The following is a 21,934-nucleotide window of genomic DNA, read 5'->3' as shown; positions in this document are numbered from 1 at the left end:
AATAAATGTGTCCTGCTTGCTAATGAGCTGATACATTATTGTGAGAATGTGAGAATTAGGTTCATATATTGTTGAAGTTGTGTTAGTTCATGTGTGGCTTTTTCTAGGCCAAGAGAGCCAAAATAGCAGGAAAGAATTACAGGCAATTCCAGGGAAAAGCCCTCAGTTCAGGAGTACAGCAGGCAGAACTCTCCTGCCTGGAAGAGAGTGCCTGCCCAGGACCCCTATCCCAGCGGTGCAAACCAACCTTGCCCAGCTCAGACTCCTGTACTTCCTCTTCAGCCTTAACCATCTGCCTGCCTGGCCTTTCCAGATTGTCACCTGAGGTATTAATGACTGTTACTCTCCGTGCCTCGGTGACCAAGTTTCATAGGTTTTGGGTAGACTGCCTCAAAACTAAGTTTCCTGTAACTACGTTGTTTTCGGGTGATATCTTACAGCTTGACAGCAGCTCATATATGTGACACAGCTGCTCCACCCCTAATTAGACAAAAAGAAAGTCACGGCACCTGTTATGTGCTTAGAAATATAAAATAAGTGAAAGTTTAGCCCATTTAAAAATCAAAGCATGGGGAATTATTGAACAAGAAAATATGTTAAAAATTAATATTTTATCTGTGTAGGGATATGAAATTTCACAGCCTTGGCATCTGATTTTCCAAATCATAAGGGAATTAATTTATGAACATCCCTCAGTGCTTGTCTGGACAGACTGAGTGGGTTGCTCTGTGGATCAGGGGCTGTCACTGCAGACTCCTTTAAGGTTAATTGAAAATTTTGCAATATGGTTTTTCATATAAGCCAAATCCCAGAGAGGACTGTCATGTTTATTAGGTTGTCCTCTACTTTGGACCGAGTGCTCCTCGGCAGGGACATGCTGTGACGTCCTAGGCTTGACTTCTTCGGGTTTTCCAATGGTTCCGCTGATCGTCTCGGCACCTGCTCATGCAGCAGGAAAGTCATGGCAGCTACCGGGTCCTGGGAACCCAAGTGCTGTTTTCTGAGCAGATTGGAAGGCAGAAGTATTTCCTGCCATTATTAATGAGCTCTCACAGACGATCTGCTTGTGATCACGGCTTTTATCACACAGACAGACTTGAGAGTGATTTGTTGATGTCACGACCGCCGCTGTGTCTTTGTGTTTAGGTCACTGGAAAGGGAACGTTTTATATGGAGTTAGCTGATGCTTCTCACATCACTCTGACAAATACTTATGAAGATCTTGATGAAAATATAGGATTCTACAACGTCGTCAAATGCTAACAAAAAACCAGAATAAAATTTCCCTGCTCTGCTTCCTTCCCCTCCTCCCTGCTCCCCCTTACATATATTAAATATCTGGCTGTAGAGAGTTGCTTTCTCTTATTCTGTATTTTTCTTGGGCCTTTATGGAACATTTGTGACTGTCGTATAATCATCTCTTTGGCCCTGGCCAAGTCAGAGCCTCTCTCAAATCCATTTCCTTTTCTTGTGAAAGAGAGATGGTCTGGCCCAGTGGTTGTGAGAATAACACTTTGAAAAGCATCAAGTGATCCAGAAATGGAAACCGCCTGGTCACAATGCTGTGTCCTTTCAAAGGATTTGGACATCTCCCTGAAGATGAAGCATCCATGCCCTTTCTGAGTGATCTTTCCATACAGCCTATTATCAACCACATTTGTGGGGTTACATAGTTCCTTTGACTTCCACCATAAATACCTGAAGAGAAGAACATCCAGACACTTCCAAACCTATGAATTCGATTCTCAAATTCTCAGTGTTCTAGTGTTCATTTTCTGCCAATAGTAAAATTTGAATCTTGTGGTAGGTAATGAGCTTGTACATTTCTATTACAAAGGGTTTGGGGTAGTGTTTCTAAGGAATATCAGGTGGAAAGAAAGTGAATATTGTTTCAGTTTCAGGACAGAGGAATTCAGTCTGTTAATCGCTGTATTAGTAAGACAGAGACCACAACAGCACGAGTTCTATCCATGGTTTTGAATTGCCAAGAGAAAAATCTGTTTCATTGTTCAACCATTATTTTGTCTCTGAGAGATGGATGTTATAATCCCTAGGAAATGCGTTTAGCAATATATGGGTGGAAATAATCACTGTGTCACATAAACAGCTGATAGCCTACATAGGTTCTGTTACATTAGATAAGCAGAGTTGTCAGGATAAACAGATTTTATTAAGGTGTGCTGAAAGACTCAGAATGGCTTTCTGCCAAGATTTAACACAGAAAGTTTCGTTGTTGTTATTCAATGATGGAATTTTAATGCCTCTGTAGAACTTTTAGGGCTTTGGTGCAGGTTTAAGAAAAATAAATAAAGGATGGTGTTTGCTAATATTAAGTGGTGCAAAACCACACATCTAGCTCTAAGTATATGATTTATATTATTACCGTGCGATGTTGAGTAGGACATCAACTCTCTTTGCTTCTTTCCCGATCTGTGAGCTGGCCTTTGCCATTTGCACGTCATTCAAAAAGGAATGATTAAGTTTCTGACTTCCGTGCTGGGGCAAGAGGGAGTCAAGTGAGCTCCGTTGTGCTCCCGTATCGTTGGAGTAAGGGTCTAGTGAGCTCCATCGTGCTACTCTGTTGTTGGAGAAAGGGTCTAGTGAGCTCCGTCGTGCTACTGTATCACCGGAGTAAGGGTCTAGTGAGCTCCATCGTGCTACTGTATCACTGGAGTAAGGGTCTAGTGAGCTCCGTCGTGCTACTGTATCACTGGAGTAAGGGTCTGGTGAGCTCCGTCATGCTACCGTATCGCTGCAGTAAGGGTCTAGTGAGTTCCGTTGTGCTCCTGTATCGCTGGAGTAAGGGTCTGGTGAGCCCCATCGTGCTACTGTATCACTGGAGTAAGGGTCTGGTGAGCTCCGTCGTGCTACTGTATCACTGGAGTAAGGGTCTAGTGAGCTCCATCGTGCTACTCTATTGTTGGAGAAAGGGTCTAGTGAGCTCCGTCGTGCTACTGTATCACCGGAGTAAGGGTCTAGTGAGCTCCGTCGTGCTACTGTATCACTGGAGTAAGGGTCTAGTGAGCTCCGTCGTGCTACTGTATCACTGGAGTAAGCATCTGGTGAGCCCCATCGTGCTACTGTATCGCTGGAGTAAGGGTCTAGTGAGCTCCGTCGTGCTACCGTATCGCTGCAGTAAGGGTCTGGTGACGTTCTCACTGTATTTCTTGCAGGTTGCTTCCAGCTATGTAACGTTTTCCGAACCCATGAAATGGAAATTGACCAGTGCTTGCTGGAGTCCCTTCCCCTCGGCCAGCGGCAGCGGCTGGTGAAGCGCATGCGCTGTGAGCAGATCAAAGCCTACTATGAAAGAGAGAAGGCTTTTCAGAAGCAGGAAGGATTCCTGAAAAAGCTGAAGCATGGGAAGAGTCAGAAAGTCCACTTCAACCTTGCCGACATGATACAGGATGCAATTATCCACCACGATGACAAAGAAGGTACGTGACACAGAAGTTTTCCGACGTGGTTTTCATGGTTTCTGTTTGTTGTTTCCTAGTGGGGAGATGAAGGATAGTATTTCTTTTAAACGTTAGGGGTCTTTAAAAAAAAAAAAAATATGAGACAGTCAAGGAAATATCCTCTTTCGAAAGAATATAGTTAAAACTTCCAAGTCTAGTACAAGTGAACAAAATGCAAAATTTTGGTAGAATTATTGTAATATTTTTTAAAGAATTACCTACCTGGAAAGCGTGTGATTTCCTTGTAAACTGTGCATGCAAATTTGTAATGAATTTTTTTTCCCAATGAAATTGTTTTCTTTGATGATGAGATTATGTTGCAAAATTCATTATTATCTCATTTTGAATTCATGGATAGAAATAGGAATAGGAATTAGCTACCATTTTATTATTCTCTTCCTACTTGGAGCTCTTCATTTCATGGCCATTCGCTCTGAGGAGCTTGTAAGTACCTTCAGGGGAAGGGATGCTCTCAGCGCATTTCACAGTCCCCTCCTCCCCCACCCAGTACCTTCCAGCAGTGTTGAGTGAGAGAGGGAAGCGATTTGTTCACGCTCACCAGGTCGTATTGTTGGAACATGTCTAAATTAAGTTGCAGGAAGACACAAGCCCTATATCGATTTAACAATCACACAACCGCAAAAAGATTGTTCACTAAATCTCTTATGTAAAATATCAACAGGACAAATAATGCCTGAATTAGGGTTAAAAATTTAAGAATAATAAAATCATAAATCCAGAGACCAAGAGGAACTATTTAATGTATGTATAATATATAATATGTGTACTAATATATATTCCATATTATAACATTTGGTGAGGACACTGAAGTCATAAAATCAGAATTAACCCTGATGTAGGCATGTCACTTGGGCAATCAAGAGCCTGAGATTCCTGCCTTCAGGAAACCTCGAATCTAAGTGAGGGGGAAAAACTCTCCTAAGAAAGTAGAAAACAGTAGAAACAAAGTCTGGTATGAACGGGAAGAGCTGGGCAGTAGAATGTGATCTCTGAGGGGTTCCGGAGGAAGCTTTCTGTAAAGAAGAAACCACACTTAGGCAGTGTGGAGAACAGCTGCCCCGCGTGAGTGCCGGCAGGGAGACCTGCCTGAAGGGAGCCGGAGTGAGGAGCGGGGCTGCTAAGCTGGTACTGGGGAAATAGGACTATTGTGAATACTTCAAGCCCTACTTTTGAAGCAGAGTGCAGTGGGATCCACTGTATGTTCCCCAGAAGAAAATGCATATGCCACAAATAGTGTTGAGCAAAGATTAATCAGGTCTGTATATCTGTAGGAGATGATGGAAGGGTAAGGACAAGAACAAGAAACAACGACACCAACTGAAAATCCAACGATGAAATTTCCATGTTAGATGGAACTGGCTTGAGATAGTAGCCATGGGGATTGGAGCGAAATCATGAACCCAGCAGCCATATTCCATAGGAAAAATGCCTAAATTCATCAAATATGTATGGTGTTTTTATTATGGGCCAGGCAGCTGTGAATGAAGGAAAGCACATCTCTGTCTCTGTGATGCCCCGCTGTCTGGTGTGTGACCATAAAAATTAAGATAAAGTTGGATGTGTAATATGGGGGGTAATGGAAGGAAGGAAGGAGGGAGACTCTGGGGGGAGGTGTGGGGAGTTCGGTGAATGGATATCTGAGGAGGAGCCTTTCAGGTGAGTCTGGAGCTGGGAAGGAACATCCCAGCCTGTGGGAGGAGCCAATATGAATAAATTGGGAGGATGGAGGGCAAGAAGCCAGCATGGAGGGGCTGGAAGGGTCATGGGAAGGATTCTGGCTTTTGTGCTCAGTGAGTCCTGAAGATATTGTGGGGGCTTGAGTGGAGCTCCTATCACCTGTGACGTAACAGGACGAGCTTGGCTGCTGCACTGTGACTTGAATGAAGAATTGTGAGGACAGAGCAGAGAGGCTCTGCCAGGAAGTTGGGCACAAAATGATGGTGGCTTGTACCAAGGTGGAGTGAGGGCGTGGTGAGAAACTGTCAGTTGGGGCAGATACTTTCAGGAAAGAGCTAACAGGAAATGCTGATGGGTGGGTGATGGGGAGTATATCAGTTTGTACTGCTGCCATAATGAATGGCCACTCCTTTAGTGTGTAGTTGCAAAAGGTATGAGTATATCCTTTTATAGTTGTGGTCCGAAGTCTGGGGTGAGTCCCACTGGCCTGAAATCCAGGTATCATCAGGCTGCGATGCTTTCTGGAGGTTCTAGGTGAGGATTGCTTTCTTTGACTTGTCCATTTTCTGGAGGGCATAATTTCCCCTCAACCCTAGCGCCTCCTCTGTCTTCAGAGCCGGCAAGTGTTGGTGGAGTGTCCCTCTCATGCTTGGAATTTCTTCTGCTCCTTTTTCTGTCCTTGCGTCTCTCTGAACAAATCTTTTGCCTCCTTCTTCTACCTTCAAGGCCCATGTGATACAGGGGCAAAGAACTCACTTGGAACATCTTAGATAATCTCCCTTTTTTAAGGTCAGCTCATGAGCCACCTTAATTCCTTTCCCCAGGTACTGTAACATAATTCAGAGGCATGACACCCAAGGGCAAAATTGATCCTACAGACTCAAGGATCACACCGACTCTGTTCTGGCCTGAACAACCAGCATAATGAAATGTTATTAATAGAGATAGAGGGGCTGCTAGGAGGTCAGATCAGGAGAGGGCATCATGTTGTTTGGAGATAAAAATTGGAGACAGATGGGCATCAAAAACTGAAAGACTATGTATCACTTAGGGAATGGGAGTAGATAAAAATACAAAAAGCTCAAGAACTGAGCCCTAGGGAGCTCCAATATTAAGAATTCAGAAATGAGGCAGATCCACCAAGAGCATTAAAGAAATGTGGAACTTGAGGTGGGGGAGCCATCCTGGGAGCTAAGTGATGAGAACTTTTCAAGGAGAAGAATGGCTATCAAACACTGCTTCTCAGTCTTGGAGTGGAAACAGAATTGAACCTTTGCATTTAAAATATGGAAGGTATAGTTTTAGTGAATTGTTGGGAGCAAAACTCAAGTGGATAAGAATGGAGACAGAGTGGGTGAACAGAAATGGACACTGGGAAATGGAGACCTCTTGAAGGAAGTTTTAGGTAGAGGGGAGAAATGGTAAGGTAGCTACAGAAGGAAAAGAAATGAAGGGAACTTTGGTTCATGGGAGAAATATGGGATTTCTGGGAGAAATAATATCATGGGAGAAATAATAGTGTGTGTGTAGTGGAAAGAAATCATGTATCTGGGAGGGAAGAACTGCTGGCACCGAAGTAAGGAAGGAAAGTCACTGGAGCAAGGGCTTTGAGCTCGTACACATGATGAGATATGGTCCTCAGCTGGAGGGTTTGGTCTCGCTAATTTTATTTGTAGTTCCAGTATCCTGGCTCTGCCCGTAGAGATCCTGATTCAAGCAGGATAGTTTCCCAGTGTGCCTCCAGTGCTGTATTGTGCAGACAGGGCTGAGGACCTCCCACGGGGGCAGTGGGAGAAGAGATGCAGCCAAAGGGCGAGCGGGTGTGGGAATGGGAACTTAATGGCGGCTCTCTGACGGCCTCCGGCACTTACTGACGAGGGAACCTTGGCTGTCAAAGAAGAGGGAGGATGAGAGGAGGGCTTGCAGCTCCAGCTCCCACACGTGCACGTGGGAGAGTAAGGGGACTGGGGCACTCTGGTATGATGCAGCTCCAGCTCCAGCTCCCACACACGCGCACTCTGGTATGATGCAGCTCCAGCTCCCACACGCGCACGTGGGAGAGTAAGGGGACTGGGGCACTCTGGTACGATGCAGCTCCAGCTCCCACACGCGCGCACGTGGGAGAGTACACTGGGATGCAGCTCCAGCTCCCACACGCGCACGTGGGAGAGTAAGGGGACTGGGGCACTCTGGTATGATGCAGCTCCAGCTCCCACACGCGCACGTGGGAGAGTAAGGGGACTGGGGCACTCTGGTATGATGCAGCTCCAGCTCCCACACGCGCACGTGGGAGAGTAAGGGGACTGGGGCACTCTGGTATGACAGCTCCAGCTCCCACACGCGCACGTGGGAGAGTAAGGGGACGGGGGCACTCTGGTATGATGCAGCTCCAGCTCCCAACGCGCACGTGGGAGAAAAGGGACCACTCTGGTATGATCAAAGCTTTTGGGGCCAAGCTCCCACATGTGCGACGTGGGGAGTAGTGGGGACTCTGGTATGATGCCCTCCAGCTCCCACATCTGTGGGAGAGTAAGGGGACTGCGCCCCTCTGGTATGATGCAGCTCCAGCTCCCACATGCGCACGTGGGAGAGTAAGGGGACTGGGGCACTCTGGTATGATGCAGCTCTTGCGCACGTCAAATAAACTAATAAAGGACACGAGATCTTTAAAGGACCAAACTCAAAGGGGGGATTGGGGCTCAGTGGGGAGCCTCTTCTCCCTCTCCCTCTGTCGGCTGCGCCCCCTGCTTGTACTCTTTCTGTCAAATAAATAAATAAACATCTTTAAAAAAAAGGGGGGGGTTAGCATGGCCTCTCCACCCATGGGTCCTTATTCATAGCTATTTGCTTTTCTACCCTAAAATTTTACTCTAGCTTTTAGAGTTCAGTTTGTCCCCACTTTACCTTCACAATTCCATATATATATACACACAGATGCCATTTTATATGGAATATAGTATTACCTCATCAACAGGCACTCGGGTTTCTTGCCAACTTGGAATCACTTGTTAGCTGTCAACACCTATTTTCCAGTGGGGTCCATGACTGTGCGGATGTACAGTGGGTCTTTTGTATGTGAGAGTTTATATAAAGACCCCGAAATCTAAGCAAGCAGTCAGATTTGAGTTTTCAACCCAGAAGAAGCAGGGAGTAATTGTTTTGTTTGAATAGACCACGATTAGCTAGGAGTTGGGTTTAATTTTTTTTAAGTTTTTTATATTTTTAAAGATTTATTTATTTATTTTGTTTAGAGAGCACTCATAAGTGGAAGGGGAGGGGTGGAGGGAGAGGGAAAGAGAAAATCTCAAGCAGACTCCTAGCTGAGCACAGAGCCCAACATGGGGCTTAATATCAGGACCCTGGGATCATGACCTGAGAAATCAAGAGTCAGACCCATAACTGACTGAGCCAACCAGGTGCCCCTTAAGTTGGGTTTTATTGAAGAAATTGCTTTTGGAATTGCAATGGAGAGAATGAACTGGTCAGTAAAGTTACCCGTTTTGCTTGGTATAATGACCAATAGAAGGTATTTCAATTGATAGGGACAATAGGAAACTTCAGAAGAAAAAAATGCACACATTCACTCACAATGTTCATTACACTCTTGCTTTGCACAACAAACTATAACAAACTTTTGCTGTATATGATGTAGTTTATTCTTTATGACAGAAATTAAACAAAAAAATTCAAAAGATTCTTAGAGAAAATGTCTTTAGAAAGACACTTTATGGGGCACCTGGGTGGCTCAGTCATTAAGCGTCTGTCTTTAGCCCAGGTCTTGATCCCAGGGTCCTGGGATGGAGCCCCACATTGGGCTCCCTGCTCAGTGGGAAGCCTAGTTCTCCCTCTCCCATAACCCCGCTTGTGTCCCCCCTCTCTCTGTCTCTCTCTCCCTCTGTCAAATAAATAATTTAAATCTTAAAAAGAAAAGAAGGACACCTCATATAATTTTCTCACTCCTAGGAAATAGTTTCTCTTACTAATGGAAGCAAAGACGATGTTCAGTAACTAAGATCAACATTAACATCAAATGATGAAGAAATAATTCAGTGACTCTTAAAACTCAACACAAGAGTTTGAATTTCTAATCAATTATTTCTTTAAAGATTTTTATTTATTTGAGAGAGAGAGAGAGAGAGATAAAGAGAGCATGCGAACAAGTGAGGAGGAGCATCAGGCAGAGGGAGAAGCAGTCTCCCTGCTGAGCAGAGAGCCCGATGCAGAGCCAATTCCGGGACCCTGAGATCATGACCTGAGCGGAATGTAGACACTTCACCAACTGAGCCATCCAGGTGCCCCCAATTTCTAATCAATTATTAAAATTTTAAGTACATTATTGTGTTGTTAAACTAAGATATTGATCCATTGCTTGACCTGCTTTAACAAAATACTATAGACTGGGGACTTCAACAACAGACATTTATTTCTCAGGGTTCTGGAATTTAGATACCCAAACTCAAGATGTCACCAGATTTGGCTATTAGTGAGAGAACTCTCCCTGGCCACCTCCTGATAGATGGCCACCTTCTGATAGATGGTCACCCTCTCCTTGTATCCCAAATGGTGGGGAGAGGAAGCTCTGGTCTCTTCTTCTTGTAAAGGTACCAGTCCCATCACGGAGGCTACAACCTTGTGGTTTCATCTAGTCCTAATTTCCTCCCAAAGACCCAACTCCTGATATCATCACACCAAGGTGTAGGGCTTCAATATAAAGATTTGGGAGGGGCACAAATATCAGTCAATAGCAGGTCACATACCACATCTATAATTGCAGCTGACCCATGTATGCACAAATAAAATATTACTTTTTTTGGAGGAGTCTCTCAATAGACCAATAGACCTCACTGTTTCAGAGGAAAAGCTTTAATTTCTTGCTAATTTAAAATTTTAATTGGATTGAAAAGACAAGCAGGCTCTTTAGAGATATTATACTCTGTTTAGCCAATGTTTAACTTCTGGAAAAGTATCCAGGAAAATGTGTTTGTTTCATTATGGTAATCATACTTTTGTTTATCTTTTAACTACTCAGATACTGAAATGTACATGTTTATTGTGTTTATAAAATTGAGATGGTAAAACATATTGCCGTAAGAACAGCTTTTTTCCATTTAAATTATTATTGCAAACTTTGTAGGTTCTATTTTTGTGTAAAGCGTTTTATTTCCTCTCTTATTTCCAAGTACTTTCTTGGCTGAGTCTAAAGAATCAAATACACTTTTTCAAAGGACAACATATTATTCATGCTAATGTTTGTAATATATCATTGAGAAGCAATTCAGAATTGTTTAATTTTATGAATGTTGCATTTTCATAATTATAGTAGTATCTTTAGTGATTTGTTTTACTTTTCTGGTAATTAGTGATATTTTAGTGTTAATGTGCCATGTTAATATACTACATCATTTTAAAATGTGATTTCCTGGGTGGCTCAGTTGGTTGAGCGACTGTCTTCAGCTCAGGTCATGATCCTGGAGTCCCAGGGTAGGTCCAACATCGGGCTCCCTGCTCCTTGAGGAGTCTGCTTCTCCCTCTGACCCTCCCATCTCCTCTGCTCTCTCTCTCTCTCTCTCTCTCTCTCTCAATCTCATTCTTTCTCTCAAATAGATAAAATAAAATATCTTTAAAAATAAATAAATAAATAAATAGTGTTCATTCTTTTCCATCTATAAAATTTTGTTCTAAATTTTGTTTTAGGGCCTTTAATTTACTTATTTTTCACCTCCCCAAATTTCCATCACTCCCTTAAATTAAAAAGATATATATTCATATATATTTTTCTTTTGTGGTAAGAGCATTCAACACATCACCTCTTGGCTTGGCCTTTGGTGGTAAGTGAGCTAAACTACCAACCCCACGAGCTGATTTCCCTTCCCTGCCATTTGCTGTCTTTTCCTCCTCTCGTCTGGTTGAGTTCTGCTCACTGTCAAAGGGACGGCCAGAGTGGGGGACAGACATTCTTTAAGCTGTGACCCTTTCCCTCTCTCTGCTCAGACCCTTCCTCCACCTTTTTGGCTAGAGTTTAGGAGGACCTATTTATTAACCTACATGCGTAATATTTTCTAAGAGTCTGTTCTATTCCAGTCACACAAAGAACTTTGTAAGTGTCATTACAGACCTATAATGTCAAATTCACTTATATCAGAAGTCAACTCTTAGGAAAAAAGGGAAACATCAAATTATAACCATGTGGGACTCTGTTTCCTTCTCTTGCCTCTCAGACCACTGGCCCCAGTTTCTTTGGAGGGCTAAGGTTAAGAGCTGTGGCCTAAGGATCTGACCCTAAAACTTTCCGCTTCCTGCTTGTCCTCCCCAGAAGGCCTCACCTTTTCCATCCGCATTCCTTGTCCCCCGCCCCAGGGATACCCAAATGTGCATTCAGACCTCTCTCCTGAGCTCCACACCTGCCCTTCCAAACTTGTGACATTCGCAGTGAATATCCATCCCCATATTCCTTCCAAACCCAAAATGCTTCTTCCCTTCTGTGCTTCACCTTCTTCCACTTCGTGCCCAGAAATCATGAGGTTGGGCTGATTTAGATACAAATTTGTAAGACTTGACGGTTGTCCCTCCCCTGAATAACTCACAGGAACTATTAACTGCTCATGTACTAGCGGGAGCCCTCTTAAGAATATACCTGGAGTGCAGCAGATCCGTTTCTCCAATATGTAGCAGATTCTCTATTAATGGGCAGAACATCTCCCTCCTTAGAGACTTGCAAGTAAATTATTGGGAGCAAGTGTTCTGTTCCCTACCCATCACACCCCCAGTGAGTAGTTTTGGGTCAGAGAATACATTTTACATATTCCTTAAGTGTTTCACACCTGACACATGAAAGGGGGCTTCTCGTTGACCTAGCGAGTGGGGGACTTAGCCGAGCCCTCTCCTTGCCTTTACTGGACTGACATGGAGGTTAAAATGTTGATGGACGGGGTGACCATGTAATTGTATTTTTTTAATCTATTTTTTTACTTCTGTTTGACTATCTAGAGTATAGAGATAAAACAAAGGTGCCAGTTATGGTGTTTTCTTTTTGCCATCCTGTGTTTATGAAGATGATCTGTCTGCCAGGGTACGTTTCCCACTGGTGGCTATGGATTTCTACTCAATGCAGCCTCTTTCTGTCTCCCTCACCTTCCCATAACCAGGCATATAAATAGACAATTAGAAAATGTGGCAGCCAATAAGTACATTTAACTTGGCCCTTAGAGAAATTGAACCAAGACTCTGCCACCTTTAGAGTGGTGGTCAGACGCACTGAGCAATTACCCAGTCCTGATTCCCTACACCCATTTATGATGAACATAGTTGAGTGTGATGTATGTTAACTACCTGACAAGGATGCATATTTCTAGAACTCAAAATTAGGGGTATATCCTTGAAGTGGAATGCAGATAGACCCTTCCCAAAAGAGTTGAATTCAACCAATATGAATGTCTTATATATTGGATACTTGGGGTTGGAAAGCAAATAGAAAGCATCATTCTGTCTTTAAGGAAGAATTGGGGAAAAGAACATTCCCAGTGAAAAGACGAGCGAATCTACTGCTATCTGCATCATCCTTGTTCTAGAATGGTACCAAACCTGAGCAGAGAGAGGGAGATGACTGCTTTACCAGAACCACTCCGATCTTGTTGACTTCTCAGTGATGGGAACAGAAACGGAATGGATCTGTGCTTCTCATTGGGCAGAGGAGGGTGAGGATTTGGGGCAGACATCAGAACGAAAGGACCGCTTTTAGATTTTAGAGAAAAGGATGAGCTTTATGGCATCAGACCCATGTTCACATCAGAAAGCTGGAAGGCGAAGTGAATATTGCTCACAGCCGTGCTGGGTCCAGTGACCCAGGGCACGTTTGAATTTCACAGAGAATTTTACAGACCTGTCTTCTCTGGACTGGTGCCTTCGATGAACAGGTAACAGTTGCTAGGTAATTAAGGGTGCCCATTTCAAAACCAGGTTTAGAAACATGAAGACTTGGAAATTAAGTGCTTCTAAATTCTGAGGGATTCTGTGCAAATTTAATGAGGAGCTCAGTATTTCACCAACACCAGATTCATATTCCTGACAAGTAGTAATTATTTTAACTGCTTGCAGTGTAGTCATGACTTTACCAGGTACTGTGGAAATAACTGGAAAAAAAAAAAGAGGGAGAGAGAAAAGTGTGCTTTATAGGCATTTATGCAAATGGAAAGATACGCTGTTTTTTAACAAGCAAACAAACCAACTAGAAATGGATCCATTTAAAAGGAATCCCAGCAGGCCTTCACGAGGGGGAGGTCGGGATGAGATGAATTTGAAAGTCTGCTCTGTGGGAAGATTTTACTTTGGCAGGATGGTTGGTCCCTACCGCCATGCACCTGAGCCTCGGGAGCCTGGCCAGTGCACCTTCTGGGCCTCTCTGTCCTCCCCTGCCGATGAGGGTGAGGGGTAGAGCGGTGGGCCTTTTTCAGAGGTGGCTGTGAGTGTCAGTCACAGAACTTCAGAGGACCCCTGTCACGTCTTACTCCGTGCAGTCCGTGCTCTGAAGGGAATCAGGAGGCAGTGTTGGAACAGTCGACAGTGACAGGTGAGGACCCTGACCGGTGTGGGGTTCACAGACGATGACAGCGGGTGTTAATATGTGGGAATGAACACGGAGTGTTAGAGGACTCTAACTCTAATGGGGCAACCCTATTAGAAATCATGAAGAAATAGAGAAAAGGCAAGACAGACAGGTAAACTTAGAGTGTGGACATGAACCTGAGACCACGAGAAACAGCAGTTGGATTTTACCTTTGGAAATGGGATTGAAAGGGGAAAATTCACGTTATTAAGCTGATTGAGCATTTTCTTCACTCTTTGCTGCTAAGGCAATGCATGTGTTATATATGGTAAATGTTACCTATAATGTGTTTTTCTATACACATACTCGTATTGTATATGTATAGAGTTTTATACACTTGGCGTAGCATTTGACTATCATTCTCTAAGCCCGTCATATGCATTGTCTCATTTAACCCCCGGACACCCCTGCGAGGCCCTGTATGGAGGGACTCCGTGTCCTCCTTTATTCCAGGCCGCCTGGAACCTCATTTGAAAACAGTCTTTGCACGAGCACTCCAGGGACGATGATGTCACTCTTGATGAGAGTGGGTCTTCAACAAAGGACCAGAGCTCTTACAGAAGGAGGGAGTTTGGACCCAGAAACACATGGGGAAGGTGGCCAGGAGAACAGAAGACAGAGATGGGTCTCCAGAGATTGCTGGCGGCTCTGAGAAGCTAGGACACAGGCCCTTGGAGGGAGGGAGGCCTTCCTGACCCCTGGACTTCAGACTTCAGCTTCCAGGGCTGTGAGAGAATAAATTCTGTTTTCTGACCCCTTCATGCCCCCAGTTTGTGGGACTTTGTGTAGCGGCCTTTGGAAACAAATGAGGGTACATACAAACCCTGCCCAATTTTGTGGATTAGATACTAGGGTATAAGGAAGTTAAACAGAGTTCTCAGGAGATGGGCTGCTCCTCAGGGACAAAATGAGATTCGGACCCACCTCTGTCTGGCCCAAACGTCCACGCTGCCTGCCTCCGCCTTCTGGGGCCTCTGCTGTCACTCCCACCCATCCCGAGGGTGGCTCTGGGCTCGTCCTGCGTCCCTGCACGTGAGCTCTTTCACCTCCATGATTCTGTGCCTTGAGCTGGTCCAGGCAGTGGCTCTAACCTGGCATGTTCCCAGAGCAGTGTGAGCAGCATGAGACTCCAGGAGCTCAGGCCAGCAGAGAGCTGGCTGTGAGCCACGGGGATTCAAGGTTACTGGCTACCTTCTCCCTCCATCCTTCTGACTCCCATTCTTGAGGTGGGACCTCTGACCCTCTGTTTCCTCTGGTCCTCACAGTGCTGCTCGGCAGATGTTTCTGGGGCCATTGGCCTTCTACTCATTCTGCAGGGCTGCCCAGGGTGAACTGGTAAGGCTCTCTCTTCCTCTCGCCTAGTGCTGCCCACCCCAGGCCGTCTGGACCACACTCCCTTCCCCACAGCTGTTCCACACAATTCTGTTGACCTCTTCTGCAGCCCCATGGTCCGAATATCCAGGCCTCAGGAGAAGGGGAGGACTGGGTCATGTTGTTAGAAGACATTGGGAAAGCAGCTAGTCCCACATCGTCAGGTTGGAACCTCTCATCTAGAATTTAAGTGTTTTAAGAAGAATCAGTTTCTTCTTTGCCCGTGCCAAGGCCATTTTCCCTCTCTGGTGGCTAGGAGGAAAGCTGTCTCTTTCCTCATTAATTCTGCCTTTGCTGCTCGCTTTCTGCCATAGGCCAGCTGCTTTCCACTGATCGACCCCAGGGGGTATGTGGGGGAGAGAACAAACTGATGCAAATGCATGTGGACTCTGCCTGGTCCGTGGTCTACAATACCAAGGATGGGAAACACTCTTACTGCTGTGTCCTTGGAGTCTTTGTTTAAGCTTTATCCTCTGCCTAGAACATTCTCCCACTTTTATCTTCGAAATGAACCTCTCTTCTCTGAATGTGAGAGAAGAATGTTCTCTGACATTCTTAGGCAACACTAATTCCTTCCTCCTGTATGTTGCTCGTGCTGATTCCTTGAGGTTATAACCCCTTCTTTACACATTGGTATCTCCCAGCGGAGTGGGTACCATTCAAGAAAAGGATCTTTCCTGTTCCCCATCCTTTCATTTTTAGTGAACATTCATGGAACCCCTGCCATCTGCTTTGCACTGTGCTACGCACTGGAAAGATATAGGAAGGGCAGAAGGGGTTCTGGGCAGAAAGAAAAGATGGAGCAGAGGCATGATGAGAAAGTATGTTTTCTTTTACTATCCTAATAGATATCATGATATTTCCACCCCTGTGACTAGCACAGAGACTTTGTGTGTTAGTCAAGGTTCTTGAGAGAAGTAGGACTGAGAGAACACACACACACACGCGCGCACACACACACACACACACACACACACACAATCTGTGGGCTAGTAGGCTGAAAACGCAAGGAGGAGTCCGAGTGGCAGTCTCGAGTCTGAAATCTGCAGGATAGAGACTCAGGCAAGGCTTTGGCACTTTTGACTTGAGGCAGAACTCTTTTTCCTCTTGGAGACCTCAGTCTTTGCTCTTAAGGTCTTCATCTGGTGAGATGAGGCCCACCCACATGGTGGAGGGCAATCTACTTTAATCAGAGTCAAATGATTAAAGCATGAATCACATCTAAAAAATACCTTCAGGGCAACATAGAGAGTGTTTGACCAAATAGCTAGGCACTGTCACTTAGTTAGGTTGACACATAAAATTAACCAGTACAGACTTTCTTGGGGGACTAGTAAGAGTTAGATTAACTGAGTATTTATGAAGGTCCAGGCACTGTTCTAAGTGCTTAAAATCTATTAACTCCTTGTCTGCTCACTGTGGTCCTGGGATCTCAGAACAGGCTTAAACACAGGCTTTGACTTGTGAAGTGACTTGTCACAGTGCACACAGCTATTGTGGTAGACCAGGACGGAAGCCCAGGCAGGGCAGCTCTGGAGCCTCTTGACAACTAAAAACATATCTGGATTTCAGTAATGAGACTTTATTTGAAAAGATTGTTGTGATGGGGAACACTGACCTTAGCATTGGCGAGCATCTCAGAATCAAGCAGGAAGAGGCTTGCCTTTTCTAGGGAGGGGTTGGCAGGACCAGCAGGGAACTTTGGGGAGAAGGGCCAGGAAGTGGGGTGAGCCAAGAGCATGATTGGGTGGGTTAACAGGGCATTTTTCTCTCTGTGGATGGCTTTGCTTTGGAGAATCAGCCATTAAAGGAAGATGTTCAGCCTCTCAAGGCTTGCTTCCACATGAAGCAGACCGAATGCAGGGGCCTGGGGGGTAGAACTTTTTCAAGCCAAGTCAATGAGTAAGTAGTAGTCAGTTGTGAACTTTCAGTCACAATGATTCTTGTAAAACCTAAACTATCTGGGAGGTCAGTACGAGTATCGGGAATTAATTAGCTGAAGAGCAAAAGATTTGGGGGGCCTGGGTATGTCAGATGGTTAAGCGCCTGCCTTTGGCTTAGGTCATGATCTCCAGGTCCTGGGATGGAGCCTCATGTTGGCTTCCAGCTCAGTGGGGAGTTTGCTTCTCCTTCTCCCTCTACCCCTCTCCTGCTTGTATGTGTTCTCTCTCTCTCTCTCTCTCTCAAATGAATTAAAAAAAAAATCTTTAATAAAAAAGAGCAAAATATTCTTCCTGATGATATTGTATGGTATTATATGTAAAAAGTCAGGACATTTTTCATATTGTTGAAATTAGTATTCATTTACTTTAGCCTCTTCATCTTCAGTGAATAGTGTTCTACTTCTCCTGGTTTTTACAAGTAGATTCTGATAGCACCTAGCAAGTGGCGATATGAGCAGATCAATGCTGAACACATGCATTCAGTCCTTCAGAATCAAGATACCATGTTGTTACCTGTGTCCAGCAGGGGCCTAGGTATTGGGAATACCAAGAGAAATTGAGCTTGCTCTCTGCAACCTGGCGGAAGGAAGGAAGCTGCTGCAGACAAAGGCTGACAGCATTTAACTTCTGTAGAAGTAGATGGGCAGTACAGACAGCAGGTCAGAGTGGAGTGGGAGGTGACTATGACTTTGGAAATGCTATTTTTCGGCTCTTCCAAGTCAGGAAACTAAGCCAAAGCTAAAGTTGGTCAAAGGCCAGAGGTCCCAGAAAGATAAAATGTTTGGGAATTGTAAACACTAGGATATGACTGGGGTTGGGGAAGGTTGGCATTGGTTTCTGGAGACCTTGCGTGCCATAAAGGCAGCTTAGGAGTTGGACTATAGGAGAGGATATTGATTTTGCCCAAATATATTCAGTGGTAGTTGAGCATTGTAGACAGTCATGAATCTTCATATTCTGAACATGGATGTTGCTACCCCTAACCTATCCAGGACAGTGATTTAAGGCTTCTCGTGGCTTTCCAAAGGAGTGGCAACATGGTGGCAAGAATATAAAGGCAGAGATGAGCCTGTAGGTGTCATTCCTGATTTTTCTCTCCGCTGTTTTACATGAATGCACGAAGTGTGGGAGAGCATCATTAGGCTAAAAAAGCACATTAAAAACTTTTAACCTACTAGTTTTCATACTTTAAGGAGGAGGAGGGCAGATGGTGTGTTCTGTCGTGTACAATCACATATTGTCTCAAGGTTTTGTAGTCACACTCCTCTGTGTCTGTTTCTTGCCCCATATGATGTTACTTCTTAGGGCTGCTCTCTTCAAACATAAATGTCCAATGAGAATTCCCAGCAGCGCATGAAAACTGCACATTCTAACTCTCCACACTCTCAAGTTTTGACTAAATTGAAATGAAAAAAAAAAAAAAAAAAGAAGAAGCATTTTAGTTCACTGGATTAATTCCACAGTTAGGGTCTCTGATCCATCAAATTTAAGACAGCATTGCTGCTGCCTGTGAAAACCCAGGATATTCTGACTCAATATGTTCAGAACAGCCTCTGAAAAAAAGAGGAAAAAAGGACTCATAATTTTCGTAGGAAAAAGGCACAATCTGTCTGAGGCCCAGACTGCAGCTTGGTGCATTTGCCTCTCACTGTACGAGGACTGTACACTCTGCCTGAAAATGTTCCGCAGGCAAAATGTAGATTCTCCATTTCTAAGATCAAACAAGTCATTTTGTGCAAGAGTGGATGGAGCAGAATATATCACCAGAGTTTTTTTCTGAGCGTTTTCAACACACACACCATTTCCAGGAAATTGACATTTATAAGGTCTGTTTTGTAAAACAGCCTACTGGCACCAAGGTCACACTCATCCACTGGACCCTGACCCTCTGTCCTTCCCAAGACCACCACTTTTCCAGCTGCCCCATCACCGTCCACCACGCCGGATCGTGCCGCGGGAGAATAGGGCTTCATGTTGTCCAAAGTGGACAGGAAAGACACTAAACTAAATGAATCCATCTTCCCTTCCTTTCACTGATCCCTTATGACCCGAGCTCCTCGGGAGAAGAGCCTGGACTCACTGCCTCCCCCGATTTCTCCCCTCTGTTGTCTCCGTGAAAACACTGCCACCAGGCTGTCCTCCAGCTCTTCCGCCCCACGCTGCCTGCACTTGCCGCTTCAGGCATATCCCTCAGTCCCCATCACAGTGAGCTGGAAGCCGCGTCCTCTGCCACATCTCCTGCTCAGTCGGCTTCTGGATCTGTCCTCTCTCCTGGGTCCCCCGTCTGCCTTGCTGGTCCCCGTGTCTCAGTCTTCTGGGCAGGGTTCTCCTCAGCCTCCCCACTTTGACCCCACAGCATCCCAAGGCTTCAGCGCTCCTCCCTGTCTACCGTCCACCCTCCCGGAAATCACGTGCCAGGCCACATGGATGCCATGAATCCCAGTCTTCACGCCCAGCCAGGACCGTCCCCTGGACGTCCGACTTCGCCCCAGCATCACACCCGCCCGCCCGGCACGCTGGGCTTCCCCCATGACACTGGCTTCCTCCCGCATCTTTCCCACACAGGGAGTCCCTTCGTTCCAACAGGTGTTCACGCCAGACGTCTCAGAGGCTTCCTGGGCTCCCCACGCTCTCTCCCACCCGCCGTGTGAGAGGAGCACATTCTGCTCCTTCTGCCTCTGAAGGGCGCTCATGTTCTGACCGCCGCCCGCTTCCGTGGCCACCGCCCTCGTCGCCGTCTTGCTGCTGCCCCATCTCTCGTGGACTCTTCCAGCAGCCTCCCACCACACTCCACCGCTTCCCTTCCAGTGCCCCTGTCGGCTCACACATTTTCAGGGGCTTCAAGGCTCCCCAAGAGTGGCACCTTTGTCCTTGCCAGGGGTAAGAAGACCCCATGAGGTCTGGCCCTGTCCTGCCCCACTCCAGCCACTGAGCTCATGCTCTCCCATTTTCCCTCACATGCACTCCTCCACAGGCTCTCGGGCCTTCTTGCCTTTTCTCAAACAGGCCACACCTGCTGCCTCAGGGCCTTTGCACTTTTGGACATAGATGCTGCAGGGCTTTCATTCACTGGCCTGCGCTCTCCGCTCTCCGCTGGAATGTCACCTGATCAGAGAGGCTTTCTCCGACTCCTGGCTGAGCCCTCTTCTCCTGGGCACTCTGCCCCCCCCCCACCCCCTGCTTTCCTATTTTCGCAGTCCTTCTCAGGGTGCAGCCTTTTCCCTCCTTAGTGTGCGTGTGCGCGTGGGCACGTTCATGTGTGGTGTCCCAGGAGAATGCAGGTCTACAAGACCAACATCTTTCTGTGTTTCATTCCCCCCATGGCCTCGGCTCCTACAACAATGGCTTGCAGGATAGAGGTAACAGCAACAATTGTCCAGTGAGTATGTAAGGGAAGGGACTCTCTTCCTAAACGTCTTTTGAATGCATCCCTCTTGCCAGTCCCCATGGCCACCGCCATCTTGTGGCCTCTATCATCTGCGGTCTGGGCTGGTTCCCAAGTCCCTGAACTGATCAGCGACCTCCAGTTTTGTCCTCCCCCCGCTCATTCAGCACCTGCTTAACATCACAAGCTTTCCAAAGCACAAATAGAAATGTTCGTTCTTCTACTCAGAACTCCTGCTAATAACACTGTAGTTTTCAAACTCCTTTTCCAGGGACTCAGCCATGTTGATCTTTCCAGAGTGACTCTTTGATGCCCCCTTATGCAGCCTGTCTCCTCCTGTGCCCCCAGCATCTTGTAGCACCACATCCTAGAACCTCACACACTCCCCAGCCCTTTCTGGCTGGGTGCTCCCTCTTCATCCTTAGGTCCCCTGCTATCACATAGAGCTCCAGACCTGGGGCATCCATCCACACAGAGAAGCCAGTCCTGCGTCTCCAGGCCGGCTCCCAGAGCGCCCCGAGATGCCCCTGTTACAGTGGGTGTCACCATATGTATAACGACATGACCCGTTTCTTCTCTGCATCCAGAATGGGCCGCAGGCTCCACAGGGGCAGAGTCTTCTCTCATTCCTCACCATCTGGATCCCAGCACCTAATAGTGTCTGTGCTCAGACGGCCCGTCACGTTTTACATGTTAATTTTGCAAATTGACATCAAATATCTTCACGCAGCTATAAATTGTTTCTTCCATGTAAAGAGCTCAACAGTTCTTCTGACCTAACTATTATTTCCCTGTCTTCTGTCTAGTATTTATTTACTCAAACATCCAAGGTCAATCTATGGTCTCTGCGTTAAGTTGTTGACTCTCTGGAACAGAGGCTTTGCATAAACTTGCACCTTTCTGTTTATTTCTTCATGTGGGTAGAGAGAAAGCAAAATTACTGCTAAGAGTACAGTCAAAATTACATTTTCTTATGCTTTGAAGAACTTCTTAATCCTACTCTTACAATTCCAGTAATTTATATATATATAAAATTATTATATATTTATATATATAATATATATAAATACATAATATGTGTGTGTGTGTGTGTATATATATATATATATATATATATATAGAACCGGACTTATTGTGATGTTGAGAGAAGGCATAGTTTTGGGAAAACCCCGAGCAATTCCGTCATACACCCCTCCCAGCATTGTGGACGGGATCTCACCCAGGACAGTGGGTTCGTCCTGCCTGGGGTGACCTGAACCATGGCGTGGGGGAAGTTCATGGCTTCCTTAGGCCCCAGGTGACATATGAATGATGGTGTGGTCGCGTATGTTATGCATTTGCATAGTGATTTCTCATAACATTCTGTGATAACTGATTTTATTAAAATCTCCCTGGTTTGATAAGAAGAGTATTTTTCAATGTGATTTTGGAGCCGAAAATGTCCAATGTCTTTCTCATGGCCTTGGCCTCTTTCTTT

At 45.5% G+C, this 21,934-nt stretch overlaps 1 protein-coding gene across 3 annotated transcripts in view; it reads left to right on the top strand.

Annotated features, from left to right (window-relative positions):
• MYO16 (myosin XVI) overlaps nt 1-21,934 on the top strand; it is a 481,948-nt gene that overhangs the window by 47,769 nt on the left and 412,245 nt on the right. For all 3 annotated transcript variants that reach the window (XM_045081327.1, XM_045081326.1, XM_045081325.1), the window contains exon 2: nt 3,174-3,437. In XM_045081327.1, the coding sequence (XP_044937262.1) occupies nt 3,212-3,437 (226 nt within the window). In that variant the 5' untranslated portion in view covers nt 3,174-3,211. The remainder of the gene's footprint in view (nt 1-3,173; nt 3,438-21,934) is intronic.

This window comes from Mustela putorius, unplaced genomic scaffold, assembly GCF_011764305.1.
Source record: "Mustela putorius furo isolate JIRA1106 unplaced genomic scaffold, ASM1176430v1.1 tig00000551_pilon_pilon_pilon, whole genome shotgun sequence".
NCBI classification, from domain to species: Eukaryota; Metazoa; Chordata; class Mammalia; order Carnivora; family Mustelidae; genus Mustela; species Mustela putorius.
Note: the sequence above shows the minus strand (reverse complement) of the source record. Positions and strands in the feature narration are given on the sequence as shown.